Source organism: Periplaneta americana, chromosome 4, assembly GCF_040183065.1.
Source record: "Periplaneta americana isolate PAMFEO1 chromosome 4, P.americana_PAMFEO1_priV1, whole genome shotgun sequence".
In the NCBI taxonomy this organism is placed as follows: Eukaryota; Metazoa; Arthropoda; class Insecta; order Blattodea; family Blattidae; genus Periplaneta; species Periplaneta americana.
In genome coordinates, this window is record NC_091120.1 from 181,951,894 (window position 1) to 181,967,736 (window position 15,843).

The window sequence follows — 15,843 nt, forward strand, 5'->3', positions numbered from 1 at the left end:
AAAGTGAAAACCAGAATTATTTTGTTAATGAAGTTACCAATATCACACACAAAAATGTTTATAGCCTACCTTTTACTGGAAGTTAACATAATAAAATAAAAATATGTCCGTCTTTGATACTAGACTCCTAAATTCTTAAGTACTTTAGAATTCAAAATTAAAGTTCTGAATAAAAGCAAAACAAAGACAATAAGTCGCTTACTCATTGAGAAACCTGGCTGGGAAAGCTGAAGGGAGCGAGAGGTGTCGACCATTCAGATTCAAAAGAAAACTAAACCACTTTGAGCCGGCTGAAAACCTAAGAGGCATAAGATTGCTTGCATGCTAACGCATGAAAAAGTGAGTATAGGTCACCTATTTGCGATGGTATAAATAAAATGGTTACGACTTATAACGCAAAAATGTAATGCAGTCTGTGTAAATATTCTTCGACATTTATGCTTGATTTTTATCTCACAGGAAATTTGTCCTATCAAAACTTTAACACATTATTCTTAGAGATGTCTGAAACAGGAATACTTACAGTACTGTCAGCAGAGCGTTAGAAAAATATTGGCGTCGTTTCAATGATAGATTACGCGTATTTGAAAGCTTGCAATCCACGTTACAATTTCATTTTAATGTTCCTGTATCCAGAGTAACACATCAACACAACGCGTGGCATTTTGTTAATAAACTTATTGCATCTCAGACTCAGTATTGTCATACTGTTGCTAGGAAACGTGTTATGGATTCATATCCATGTTGACGTATATTGTAATACGAATAATGTGTGTGTTTTATGTATTGTATTGTTACATTATTAATAAATTAAGGACACCTTATACTGTAAGTGAAGTTAGTTCTTCATATTGCTCCACATTGTTACTAATCTCGAAATAATTGTAAGCTTCGTTTCTATTAAAATGTTTTGTACAGTTAGTTATTTACTTAGCTTTAAATGTTTAATTAAAATGTTTATGCTCGACCATGCCGAAATGATGTAATTATACACCTGGTAGCAGTCCTTTAATGCATGTCATTAAAGTACACCTATTCATTAAAGTTCAGGTTTTCGATTATTCTCGGGTATGCAATCGAAAAACGAGGGAAACGTCACGGAGGCTGGAAATCCAATACTGTCGCAGAAGGTTATGTTCTGTTACTATAATAATTAGCGTTAATTGTAAATAATATTCAAATAAATTCAATTTGTCATCTCGTTTTTCAATTCTAATTCAATTTCCAGGTTATATCAAAATTAGTTCATGTTATTCTCTAGATTATATCAAGGTCAATGACATTATTGTTCCTCGGAAAAAATCAATACTTTCACGTCTGCGCACATCTCACAATTTACGAGCTATGCACGAGGTCACTTCCGCTCTTGAGTCAGATACGAATAAAATGAATACTTCTGAATAATTTCAAGTTAGAAATATGGTCGAGCATAGAAAGTCGTATGAAACTTGCCTATAATGGTAATTAAGACGCTTGTATGAAAATTATGAAACTCGCTTCCGCTTGTTTCATAAACATACTCGCGTCTTAATTACTATCATTATAGGCTCGTTGCATAATGTACTATTACGATATCATATGACAAAGGCATTAAGATATATGGATGACATGAGTAGACAAAGAGGGAAGCAAAAAATAGGAAAAATTGGAGAAAGCTGGGTTTGCAGTGAAAGATCTGCCCTTGGGCAGAACACTAAATGAATGAAATTAATAAATAGTTTAATAATTAAATAAAATAAATATTTTAATAAATGAATTAATAAATTGAATAAGTAATAAATTAAAATATATAAATAAACATTTTCATAATTAAAATTACACGATTAAATTAACAAATATAATTCATAAATTAAATTAATAAATAAATAGCTAAATAATTAATAAGCTAATTAAATAAATAATTTATTCACCTCTCATGCATGTATAACTCTCACTGAACGATAGATTGCCTCTTTTCGTCGTTCACTTGTGTTGCTCCATTCTCATGGTGGGATCCAGAATAAGGCCTCTTTCTTTCTTCCTGTTGATCGCTACAATATCAGCTCGTTGGTGACTATGTGAAGTTCAGAGATAATAAGTGTTAAAGATTAAAAAAAATTAAATATGAGAGAAGAATAACAACCAAGGACCCAACAACATTGACTTTAGACTGAAAAATTCCCTTACTAAATCCTCTACGAAATGAAAAGAAATAAAATTACGAATAAGCGTAAGAAAGAAAAGAAATTATGTTAATGTTAAACATATACACTTGTACCTTAATTAATGCATACCAGTAAATTAATTTTAAAAAATATCCATACATTGATACTTACATCAATTTCTCCTGCTAACTGCTCTTCATCATATCTTAGAAAAGCTCCAACTGTTTTCTTGCTAAAATATTGCAGGCTATTCGACAAAGAAGCCTTCGATCTTAAAGTAAGCCACAAATCTTGTGAATTTATTGTTATTGTTCATGTTGTCTTGCTGAAATATGTGTGGCATAAAAATGGGAAACTGGATATCATCCTGGTTAGGTCATGTACGTGGAAACATATTTAAAATAAGACAGACTTATATTTAGATAAGATAAGAGTCAAATCATTTTGAGTTCACACTACCAAATTTTTATACAAAAAATATCTCTTTTATTAACATATTTCACAGTATAGACACAATTTGAAATTTCTCATGGGTAACACTTTCAGTTTGCACATTGTTTTAGGTGTAAATTTTACAAATTTTCGGGGATATTTTATATATACCATATTATCACACTAGACCTTGATAATTTTAAAATCTAAAACTATATAGTCGAATCATTAAAAGAATTAAAATTTAAAACAGGTTATATACCTTACACAGACGGGCCCCCTACAAAAGACACTGAAGATGATGGTGCACCGACGTCGAAATGGGGACCCATCTGCCTAAGGTACATAACCTGGTTTAAATTTTAACATTTTTAACGATTCGACTATATAGTTTTAGATTTTAAACAAATGTTAATGTGAACTAGAAACAATTGATAATTTTATTTAATCTATTCTTACTTAAATAATCTTCATTTTTAAGCCATATTTCCTAGCTTTTTTGTCAAATGTTGAGAAAATATAAACAAGTGACTTGATATTTCAAAATCTAATTCAGGATTTCAAGCTTACATAATGTCTGCTTTGTATAAAATTTTCTCCTAAATGTATCGCATTGCAGACAGTAAGAAAATGGAAGTCTGGAACATCCTTACATTTCCATATTCTAGGTATAAAATGCCAATATTCAAATTTACGTAAATGTTAAGCTGACTACACCCCAAACAATTGCAATATTAATAGCATAAATTCTCCACCTGCATTTTACTCACACTTTCTCAGCACCCATTCCAAAACTGTGGAACATATAACAATTTTGATGCAAGGAATAATAATTTACCTTGCACCAAGTTAGACTATCCTTATGACTGATTAAAATGGTCCCCTGTACTAGATTAGTCAAAATTGTACATGCATTCTGAGAATACAATTATACAGCACTTCCCTGTTGCCCTTTAGCAAACTATTCCCCAGTTATGTGTCACGTATTTACAAACATACACAGCATTGTACAGTGTTCACCATTACAAACATCATGTTATTCTCACTGGCTTATTGGCTTGCAAAGCAAGAGTTGACACATTTTTACAGGAACATACAATGAGAGCTAGTAATATGCTCAATATTACAGTAGTATATTTTATTTATACTTCAGGACTCATTAAACAATGAAGAAATCGGAGACAAATGACTGCAGGCTTCGATATCATAAACAGTTAACAGGCAGAACATTACCGGTAATTTGAGTACCTTTTCCAGGAGTGGTCCTAGCTAGAGCTATTCTAGAAGTCTGGCAACGAGAAAAATCCCGCCAAGTTTCGTGACTATAAATTAATGTACCGGCATATTTCTTGGAAGAGATGTTAGTTCTTGTCATTAAATTATTTGTCTTTTTTCTTTTATTAAGGGAGGAATGGAACCCAGAACCTTCCAGTCCACAGTCAGCTGCTCTACCAAATGAGATACCCGTCCGTAGTAATAATAATAATAATAATAATAATAATAATAATAATAATAATAATAATAATTTTTGAAAAAGAATTATAATAACAAGATACAGTACTTCAATTCAATGCTACAAGTGGTCACGCTCTTTCTTATCTACTAGCTGCCAGTGTATTTAAACATAAATCTTAAGATCTAGTTATAAAAACAACTTTCTAGTGTTAAATTAAAACCGAGAGGTATATTACTACTATAGGGAAACAACTTAGTAAACTCCGTTGGTCTGCACATGCGTCAACCTTAAAGAATGACACAATATACTATTCACCTTCTTCTTAATTGTCAACTAATACCTAACCTAAGAATGTGTTACTTACATAAACTTTCAATGAAGCAGAATATTTTCGCATTTTTTATACTTAATAATAACTCAAAAAGTAGTAGTCAGATTCTAATAAGGAAAAAAAACATGTTGAAGAGTATTGTTTGCAGATTTTTAAGATGTCTGAGTCACCACAATATAACAAATGTAAGACTTCGCAGAATATGGACAAGACAAGTGCATGAAATGTGTTGAGCAAGTCAAAAATAACAAAGAACAATATTTTTCTAGTGCTAATGTAATAGACAGCGAAACTGACAGAATAATTTCGTTAGGAGAATATTTAACTGATAGCAGTGATGCATCAGATGACTTGTCAATCAGCAGCGACAAAGGTTCAGATTAATGGAGGGAAACTCCAACTCTGTCTCCAGCGCAACAGTAAGGTTTAGTAACCTCCTACAACAGAGTTTTGCCAGTTGTTAAACAATAGTAACTAGACAGGGCTAGTTCTGAAGATGGCTAACAGTGCAGTCGAAACTAGTCAACTATGGTAATTTACCATTTGAAGGGTACACGGGAAAAATGATCAAGGTCCATCAAAAATCGAAATTGAGTTAATAATGTTATCTTATAGTGGAAAGGAAGTACTATCATGCGATCTAGCTAGCAATAAGGAATCATTGTTCTTGACATTCCACTACGTCAATTTCTATTAAATACACACATAACTAACTATTAAGTGCTTAAACTTTAAAATTAATTTTTCTCGAAACTTTCTAAAATGGACCTTGATCGTTATTCCCTTGTACCTTTCATTTTAGTTTCAAAATAACACTAGCGAGTTGTTATTATAACTGAATCTTAAGTGATACAAATTACTAAAAGCGTGTAATTAAGGTATATAAACATAAATTCCTTAAATTTGCCAACTGGAAATGACAAATATCATAAAAAGTCTAAAAAATATTCAACTTTTATGTAATATTAAAAAAATGTCGAAGGTATATACCTTTTTTAAAAATCTTAACACTTTTTAACGTGTGACTAAGTAATTTTATAGTTTTAACAAACAAAGTGTTAACGTGAACTTTAATCAATAAAAAAAGAATTGCAATTGGCATCTTCACTGAACATTTAAAACCAATACTTCAAAATGAAATTCAAAGTGTAATGATGGACATTTTAAACCACTATCGATACCGGTATTTCGTAAGCCAGGTAAGCAGCAAGAGAACATGAAGTTTATAATGGTATTATGCTGTATTTATAGCAACCATTCTAAACTAATAGAATTATAGTTCAAACACAACAATAATAATAGCATTATTTACAACGTAAACGTAACAGCTTCTTACAGCAACTAAACCAAGTATGAAAATACAATTTCTGTAACACTGAACTTTTTGTACAAAACAGAGTGTTTCTTAGGAACACAACAGACATACATACAACATTAACTCTGCTTCCCCCACTACGAGGGTAATGCTTGTGTTGACTGGACCACAGAAAATGAATACAGGTTGTCTGGCGACTATGTAATATTAATTGAAGGATGATTTTGTCTTTATCTCTTCTCCCATTCATGCTATATGCACCACTTATTTTAATTTTATAAGCAATGTAGGCGTCTAAGAGAAATGGTTACCTACGTTTCATGTTTATTAACTTCCCATACGACAGCTCTAGAGATGTCCATTTGTAATTTGAGAGCGAGGCTAAGCACACATCCATGTAGTAATTCATTGACACTTGCTTCACGTCAATGGAGAATAAAAACCTAACCTAAATAAAAAGACACTAAAATTTTGCAAAACAAAACCTATTCTGCTGTATAATTTGAAAGGGCAAAATGAAAAACAAAATTAGAAAAACACTTCGAAACTGAAAGTGACAAAAAAAAAAAACCCAGTAGTGAAAATTTGAAGAATAAACTCCTAATCCCAGATTGAGTGTTGAGCTTCAGTTTGCACTATCTGACCTTCAAATTACAAGAAAAGGCAATGAAAAATATTAGCCTTCCAGTGACGGACAGTGAGTTTGAAGTTGAGAAGGCCAAGACGTGATTGATGAGAGGTTGTATTTTATGTTTTAAAAATAAAGAGTCTGTCACATACCTCATTACCAAGAGACCGGTACTTTGGCAGAATGCCTTTTTAAATGTGTTAAATCTATTTTAATTTTGAAAGTAAATCTATACGAATTATACCTTTGTTATTGAAACGTCACAGTTTTATGTTGCCCTTTTCTGCCTTTTTTAATATAAATGCCTAATTTACAAAAGAAATCCTTTTTTTTTTGCCTTTATTTGATTATTTATCTATTATTTGTCAATTTATTATTAAAAATTGCCTACAGGTATATTTTAATTTATTTCTATAACCGCTACAATGAAAGTGACTTCACCAAATGTATATTATTGTCTTTCAGTTCATATTCTCTTTGCAACAATGAGTGCTGCCGTGCAAAAATGTATAACAGTAAGCGTTTTAATTATCACTTGTGTTTATTTGACAAGGCAACAATGAGTGCAGGTCTAACGTTATTTTTAACAGTTATTTTTCTTTCAGTTTTCATTGTGATGTTGTTGTAGCTAGCTAAATATTTCATATCGCAACATATCAGTACAACCAAACACAAAAATGCACTTTCCAAGATTACTGGGAAGAAGATTTCTTTGCTTCCAACAGTAATTGCAACTCGAGTCAAAAATCTCAATTTGCATTCGACTTCTGTAAAGCTTTTCTTGCTGCCGAAATCCCTTTGTGGAAAGTGCAAGGTTGTGAAGTCTAGTCCAAGGTTTTTGTAATTGCCTTTTATTGCGTATTTTAGCTATTTATAATGACTTTTTGCCTGCCTATTTTAGCTATTTATGATGCCTTTTTCCTGCCTATTTTAACGATTCATAATGTCTAAACTTCCAGTCTCGCTCATTATTATTACATACTTGTACAGCAAATTCACTCAATGATCCTCTTTCTTAGCAAATCGATTGATTAGGTCACAACATACTGAACAACTACTACTAGAAGAACCTAGAAACAAATCTGCATTTATTTCTAAACTATCAACTATCAACTTCGGCGTCAAGTGCAAGATCTTCGAACTGGACGCTTGCCAAGGCATCGGAAAGGTGTGTCTGGTGTACCTTCACAAGAGCGAGTGCGAATCCGATCTAAAACGAGAGGACCCCAAGATCTGGCTGCTGGACAGAAGTTTCGAGTGGCACTACCTGGCTGCAGACTTCACGCAGTACTTCCGCATGATGCTGGTACACCAGGGTCTCCCCCAGTGGCAGTTCAAATTCACGCCCATGGACCATTATTATGAAATTAGTTTACAATGTTATACTTATCGCATGAGCTAATATATGAAGAAACAGTAAAATAAAATGTAACATCTGCAAAATTCTAAAATAAAGATTTTATCTTTTCATAAAAAAAAAAAAAATAAAAAAACTATCAATACAGGGCAATTACAAATGATTCATCAGGTTTTAAGTCAAATATTTGCGAAAACTATGGATCCAATATGTTTGTGCTAATCATGAATCGAAAGAAAAACTCTGAAAGTTTATTTTTCCATTGTTGTAGCTCTGGAGTGTGTAGACAGACAGTAGCACAAGCATAGTTTTCAAAATGGTGCCTATACATCAGAAAGCATTCGCAATTTTGGAATATGAGAAGTAATTTTTCTTTGTTACCATACAGCATCGTTCTGGAGACATACCCTGGAACTTCACCACCAGTTCACCAAAGCATTCTGCAATGGCATCGTCAATTTAAGGCAACTGGTACAGTGAGTAAAGGTAAAAGCAATGGATGCCCAAGCGTTTCTAATGAAACAGTAGAGTGAGTGAGAGTTTCATTTGCAGCCTCAGAAATCAACATACTGCACCAGTCAGGAAATTGATATTCCACAACAGACTCTATGGAAAATTTTACGAACCCGACTGCGAATGAAATCCTACCGCATACACTTACTCCAAAAGCTAAAATCGGAAGACCTCGTCAAACGATATAAATTTTGTAATTCTATGCAGACTGCTATGGAGGAGAAAGATGGTTTTGAGAACCTACTAGTATTTAGTGACAAGCCCACATTTCGCATGAGTGGCAAAGTTAATCGCCATAATGTACGCATCTGGGGTACTGAAAAACCACGTTTGACAGTGCAACATGAACTAGATTCTCCAAAAGTGAATGTGTTTGCTGCAATGTCTAAATCAAGATGTATGGCTTTTTTTCTTTTTCATGGAGATAATTGTGACCAGTATGTCATACCTCAATATGCTGCAGCAATGGTTGTTTCCTCAAGTGACTGAGGATTTCAATAACTTCATATTCCAACTTGATGGTCACCATCCCATTGGAACACTGAAGTGTGTCGCTACCTAAACACAGAACTCCCTTGGCGTTGGATTGGGCAATGCGCTGAAGATGATTTAGAGTTGTTATAGTGGCCTCCTAGATCCCCCGACCTAACAGTCTGTGATTTTTTTCTCTGGGGATGTGTAAAAGACAAAGTGTACGTGCCACCAATGTGCATTACAGATGCATTTACGACCATTACCAGGGATATGTATGGGACAAACTTCAATATCGCATCGATGTGTGTCATGTAATGAGACAAAGCCACATCGAACATTTGAGATTGTCCGAAACTTGGACAGTTTGTGTTTATTTTGATGTATCATACATTATTCTAAGTTTTATACTTTTCTTTATGCAGCCACTTTAAACCTCATGAATCATTTGTAACTGCCCTGTATTTAATATACTGTATAAATAAATATATCTCGTAACACAAAATAAAAAATAACAGGAACACCTGCAAAGAAGAAAAAATCTGCCATCATAAAACAAAACTTTTATGCAGCAAGAGAAAACTAACAATACATGACGCGAGTTTCTAAAGCCAAGAAGAAAAAGAAAGAGAGCTTGCTAATACAGCCGAAAGCAGCCAAGACTTGAGGTAGGCCGTCACTTGTCAACGGTGAGCAGGATTTCTCCAAATTCGCCTCCTCTCACAGATTCTAGCCAGGTTTAAACATTCTGCTAACCAGCTATCTTATTGGTTGAACTGCTGTTGTCATGGTTACCAGGGAGGAGAGTCATATAGTTGTCTCCACTGTCCTGCTCTCACATAGGCACTCCAGGCTGCTCGTTGTCGATTATACAGGTTACAGCGCTGTTTTCTTTCGTTACAAATTATTTGTACCAAGTGAGCATCATCAACTGGGTGTGGTCGGCTTGACGTAACTTACATTTTAGTAGTACTGAATAGTAAAATTAATATGAAAGAAAAATATCCGTCATTTGCTGTAACTTGTCCATGATCTTACTTCAGCTGGAATTAATACTGTCGTATTCTGGTAAAATATTAGGGGAGGCACGGCCTCCCTTGCCTCCCCTGAAAATTCGCCGCTGTATAATGCCTTCTCCTGTTACTCAAGCTTCAATGTACAAATCCAATGGTGACAATGCACTTCATAATAAATAACAGTACCGGTATTATAACTTTTATGTCTGGGGCAAGTCTCTAGTTAAAGAACCATTGGCGAAATTTGTGATTAACAGAAAGACGTCGGTACCAGGTTCGTAAGATTAATGGGATAATTATAGGACATGGCCTGTTAGGAAATAATTACAGACTAGACTAGGTTGCTTTAACACGAAGACTGCCTAGGTCTAAAATGTCGACAATGTGAACAATCAATAACTGAGACTAATACACACATTAGTAAAAAAAAATGTGAAGTTGTAAGAGCACGAATACAATCTCTCTTTGAGGGACAACAACTTTCGAGAGAGAAACGTCCTGATTGTCTAAAGAAAATTCTTGAACTGCAACTACAAAACTGGACTACTTGAAACATACAGAAAGCCATTTCAGCTTAGCTGTCTTAGTGGTACCTTAGTAATGATAATGATAATGATTATGATAATGATGATAATGAAAATAATGATAATAATAATAATAATAATGATAATAATAATAATGATAATAATGATAATAATAATAATGATAATAATAATAATAATGATAATAATAATAATAATGATAATAATAATAATAATAATAATAATAATAATAATAATAATAACAATAATAATAAATGTATATACAACTTGATTACACAACTTTTAACACTGTATCACTTCGGAATATGTATGGTAAGACTTTCCTGTGTTAAATTTCAAAGTACCTCGTTTACATGTTTCGACCTATTTATGGGTCATTTTCAGAACTGCATAAATAGGTCGAAACATGTAAACGAGGTACGTTGAAATTTAACACAGGAAAGTCTTACCATACATATTCCGAAATAATAAATGTATCGAACACATAATTAACAAATGGTGGACTATTCCCTGAGACAGAAGGCTTCATTTGTGCTTCTGGTATTCAAAATAATATGTTAGAAACTAGAAATTATAAAAAAAAAAAAAAAAAAAACACATAATTAAGGCTGGAACACAAAGTTATTTATGCAGATGCAAAACTTCAATTGAAAATATTCAGCATATAATACCAGGATGCCACATAATAAATCTGATTGCTTATAAATTGAAACTTGATCATTTATGCCAGAGTAAGGCAATCTGGCTCCTAGAGCCAGATACGTCACGTGTCTTATTTCTCCCTCCACCACGATCTAATTTCTTTCCCTATTTCTAACTTTCTCTTTGTCTTTCCATGCTCCTAAATTCACGTTGTCTTTGTGCTAATGATTTTGCAATAACAGAAACAAATCTTGTTTAACAAACTGATATAGACTTAGCTTTAACAGCAACTAAACGCACATTCACCTCCACCAACATCTCGCTTATTATGCCTAATTAGTAGTAACTGAGAATATGAAGAGTCGGAGAAAAACGCGCTATACTGATCTGACATTTTTGTCATGGCGCCCGTACCCAGAAAAACTTACTTCAAAGAAAAACGGGTAAGTATTTTTTTGTTTGTTTGTAATTTAGATTTTGAATCTGAATGGAAATTTTATTCCATTGTTTATTATGCTGTTTAGGAAAGTATTTACATATCGAGAATTACACTCTGATCAGACGTAGCAGTGAGTATTTAGATGTTATAGGTGACTTAATTATGTAGTAATTATTACAATGTATGATGCTCTACATTGAAGTACCAAAGTGTGACATGGAGGAAAATAAATTGTATAAAATGAAATGTCTTCTTTCTTCTTCTTTTCCAATGGCATCAGGCTGGTGATAATTAAACCATTCTCTTTCGAGCATCCCAATACAGGAATGTTATATATCTGTTACATTATTCAGTATGTTACACTGACTGAAGTGGTTCGAATACATTATGAAGTTTGGTAGACAGCAAAAAGCGCAGTTGTCAGAATCCAGAATTTTGAATCAAAGTAACTGCTTTTCTAGACAATTGTGTACTGTCTTGAATCGAAAAGCTGCTACTGCTTTTTTCTTGTTTTTTCCTGATTTTCTCTCCGTAATGTTTCTATATTTCTTCAAATTTTATATGTGCTATTTCAGTTTTTTTGCTGTTTATTTTTTTCGATCAGATGTTGTTTTGACTACCAATATTATTTTTAGTAAGGCTAAATGTAGGTTGTCGTTTTTTTTTATCATCTTGGTTCTCTTATTTGCAAGATTATTAGCAAATTCATTTCCATACATGTGAAGGGACATACTCGAAAAGTATTTTCTTATCCATTCCAGTTAATAGTTGCATTTTACTTCTTATATCTGTTATTAAGGAACTTTCCGAGGCATTTTGTGAGCTTGTTTTTTGTATGGCAAATTTTGAGTCCACTATAAATACGTACTACTTTCTTTAAATTTGTCACATTATAAATCAACTGAACTGCCTCTAGTTCGGATTCAGAATTGGTTTTATGGTCTTCTACTTAAATATAGTGAAATCTCATCTTGAAAAGCGCAGGTTGTATTACGATTTTAACACAATGTTTAATACCGCAAGATTTTATTTGTGATGTATACATTTACGACAATTTTTTACATTTTCTTATTGAATAAGACATTTGGGCAATTTAAGAACACATTTCATAAATAAGAAACAATCCAACTATAGTTTCAATTTTTATCTTTTGGGTTAACATAGGCCATAGTCATGGAATTACTCTTCACATCAGCTAATGACCCAATCAATTCCATTTAGTGAAAAGTCAAGCAGATATTCCAATTGAAGAGTCCACTGCAAGAATGATGGATGTCATTTGGAATACATTTTGCAGGAGAAGCAACTGAAAGTTTGAAATGCTTAGCGCTCAAAGCTTAACTGTGATTTTCCGATCATTACTGGACAATGACTATCAGTGTTAATGCCATACAACTCTCTATGTACATTCTATATGTCTTAAGTTATGAATTGCCAGTCTTGGTTCATTTTCGACAAGAAAGTGACATCCATCATTCTTGCAGTGGACTCTTCAATTAGTGTTTTCTCCGCTGTGGAGTAATGGTTAGTATTTGTGACCTTGAAACAAGCGGACCTGGTTTTAAATTATAGTTGGGACAAGTTACATGGTTTAGGGTTGCCATAAGGTGAGGCATGAATCCAGGACTCCAACCGTCCAACGCAACATATTGTAATTACGACTTAATTTTTTAGCATGGTTATAAAATACACAGAAACTTTACAATGTGCAACAAATAACATAGAACTATTAACACTACACAATTATACAATTGAATTCATGATTCAGTTCGTTACTTCATAATCTTAAACCAGTCATATATTTCTGAAGATGAAATCTTCTTCAGCAACACATTGTTTTACATCAGATATTCATGAAATTGCAAGCATGACATGTCTATTGAACCACCAGAATTGCTCTAATGGATTCAATTTTTAGTCTATTCCTGTCACCTGTGCATTGCGCATTCATGATAGAAAAGATTCTTTCGGCAGGTGAACAGAAATAGAACTGGACAATCTTTAGTAATTCTGAATATTGCTCACTATTTTTACAAGAACTAAAAAATTCAACCCATTTATCACTAGCTAGTTTTTGCATGAAATTATCATCAGAGTCAGGTTCATTCAGTTTTTCTTTCACAAACAAGAATGATTGAATGCTGCTGAGTCATAAACTTTGTAATCATGCTTCAATAAGTATTTAGCAATGCCTTCTAACAGAGGAAACGCAATAAAGTTCACTCGTGCACCCTTCCCAAAGACCCTATAGTGAGAGTTTTAAATCAATCTTAAAATTAAGGACATTTGCCGATTTGTCGAAAATCGGGAAGGACACTTCTCCATGCTCTAATATTCAGAAAAATCCCACACAGCAACCCTATATCTGGTTGAGGTTTTTTCCGGGGTTTTCCCTCAACCCAATAAGAGCAAATGCTGGGTAACTTTCGGCATTGGACCCAGAACACATTTCATCTTATTCAGAAGCAATATACTTAACCATAGCAGTTCAAAAAAAGTAGTAAAATAACCAATTAAAAAAATTCCATTTAGTAAGAAGCCATGTTGCCTACCAGATTAAAATAACCTCGTATTAATCTTTTCAACCTGATATTCAAATAATATAAACATGAAAAGGAAAAGAGGTGTTATGTCTTGAACTAGGTACCAGGTATGTTGAGTAAACACCTTTCTGTTTCTATTGAGATCTACTGATATTTACTAAAAAGCGAATGATATTCAAAGGAACAAGAATTATAGTTGGAAGAGCTTTAAACCTGTAGTTCAGTCAACACTAGACACTTTACAGTTTATATTGTACATCCCCCATCATCAAACAACTTACTACAACAGCAGCTCAGACAGAATGTCCACCCACCAGACAGTACAAAGCCATCTCTACCTGCATCCCTGACTTCCTTTGTGCGAAGGACTGATCCAGCTGCAACTCTCAATGGTGAATGGACATGTTGGAAGGTCACGTGTCTGAGAAACGTTGATTTAATCTTTGAGCAATAGCTGCCACGAGGCCTGCTCCTTTTCCACTACCATCTTCTGCTAGCAACAGCCGGAACTGAAACAGATTACAAATATTTTAAGTAACATTTCAACAGGCTTTGAAGTTAAAGTTACCGGTATGGTAAGCTTATACAAATAGACCTCTGCACTCTCATGAAAATGACTGACCAATGCGCACCAATCAGTCTTCGGTTGTGAAGAAGGTAGCTGGGTAATGATTCACTTGAGCCCATAATTGAGTATTTATAACCAATTGGTTGAAGCGTTTACTCAGTCGGGTGTGAGTGCTCGAAGTTGTTGCACTACACTTATATCACCTTTTAATGCCCGATACTCAAAACAACCTACCTAAAGAGGTTACCATTTGTTTTTATTTCAGATAGCACGAAAAACAGGACGTATTTGAATATTTAAATAAGGGAACATAATTTTTAAAGGGCACAGTTCGTTAAATGAAATAATGCTTTATATCATCAATAATATTATTCAGCATCCTTCTTGTCAAACACGAAGTGATAGAAATATCGGGCATATGGGTTACGGTATGTTAGACTTAAGTGTATATGTATAGGCTACATGAAATAAATTAATACACTACAGTACAGTGTTAAAGAAAGTATTATTACTTCAATTCCAGTATAGAGCCCAAGGGAGCTAAATTTGGTGAATATGGAAGATGGTCAATCATTTTAAAACCAACTTCATCATTTTTCAGCAATGCAGTCAGAGACTTGTGAGTCGGTGCATTGTCTTGCAAGAGCACCTCACAAGTATAATAATTTTATTGTCAACTTACTTTCACAAAAGCGATAGCAAGCTCATTATGTGACTGAAGCCGATAGTCTAGATTGTCATTTTGTGGAATCTCTACTAGCTTTTCACCCAGTACTTCGACAGAAACTCAGTATAATCTCCCGTGTTCATAATATTATCTGTATCATTAAATGACAATTAAAACATGTATTAATGTTTACACAAATCTCCTGCCCATTTAATCCACCAATTTAAATTCAGCAATATCCTGAACTCATTGGAGCAATCTGTGACGTCACAAGTATTCATCAATGTCTGACAGATTTAGCAACAAATTAAAAAAGAGCTCAATTTAGGCCCTAAAGTGGGGTATCTATGAGATTATTTCCTAAAATGCTAATATGGCCGTCTTTTCAATGTTGTCAACTGTTACCTGATATCACGAAAGCAAGTAAAATCACACTTCTATGTATTGAAACTATAATATTTATTTATTTATGATTAATTGATCTAATATTAAAATGCATTTTGTCTCGCAACATGAAATTTGCTGATTAGATAAACAATTTTACAATTCATGAAACCTAACCTAAAAATTTTTATTTTGTATGACGACAATATGAACTCCGAAAACCCAATACAAATTTAAAAGGTATGCTGTTTATTAATTATTACTTTATTATTTATTAACATTAATAATTATTAATTATGTTCAAAATTTCAAATAACACTTCCTCAGTAACTTTGGTTGAATGTTGGCATCATCTTCAAAGGCAAACGATGCTGTCAACACAACAGAAAATATAA

General features: G+C 33.3%; 1 protein-coding gene across 3 annotated transcripts in view; it reads right to left on the minus strand.

Annotated features, from left to right (window-relative positions):
* Nucleotides 1-4,447: 4,447 nt before the first annotated feature.
* Nucleotides 4,448-15,843, minus strand: part of LOC138698498 (hexokinase-1-like) — a 224,401-nt gene continuing 213,005 nt past the window's right edge. For all 3 annotated transcript variants that reach the window (XM_069824465.1, XM_069824467.1, XM_069824466.1), the window contains exon 11: nucleotides 4,448-14,338. In XM_069824465.1, the coding sequence (XP_069680566.1) occupies nucleotides 14,243-14,338 (96 nt within the window). In that variant the 3' untranslated portion in view covers nucleotides 4,448-14,242. The remainder of the gene's footprint in view (nucleotides 14,339-15,843) is intronic.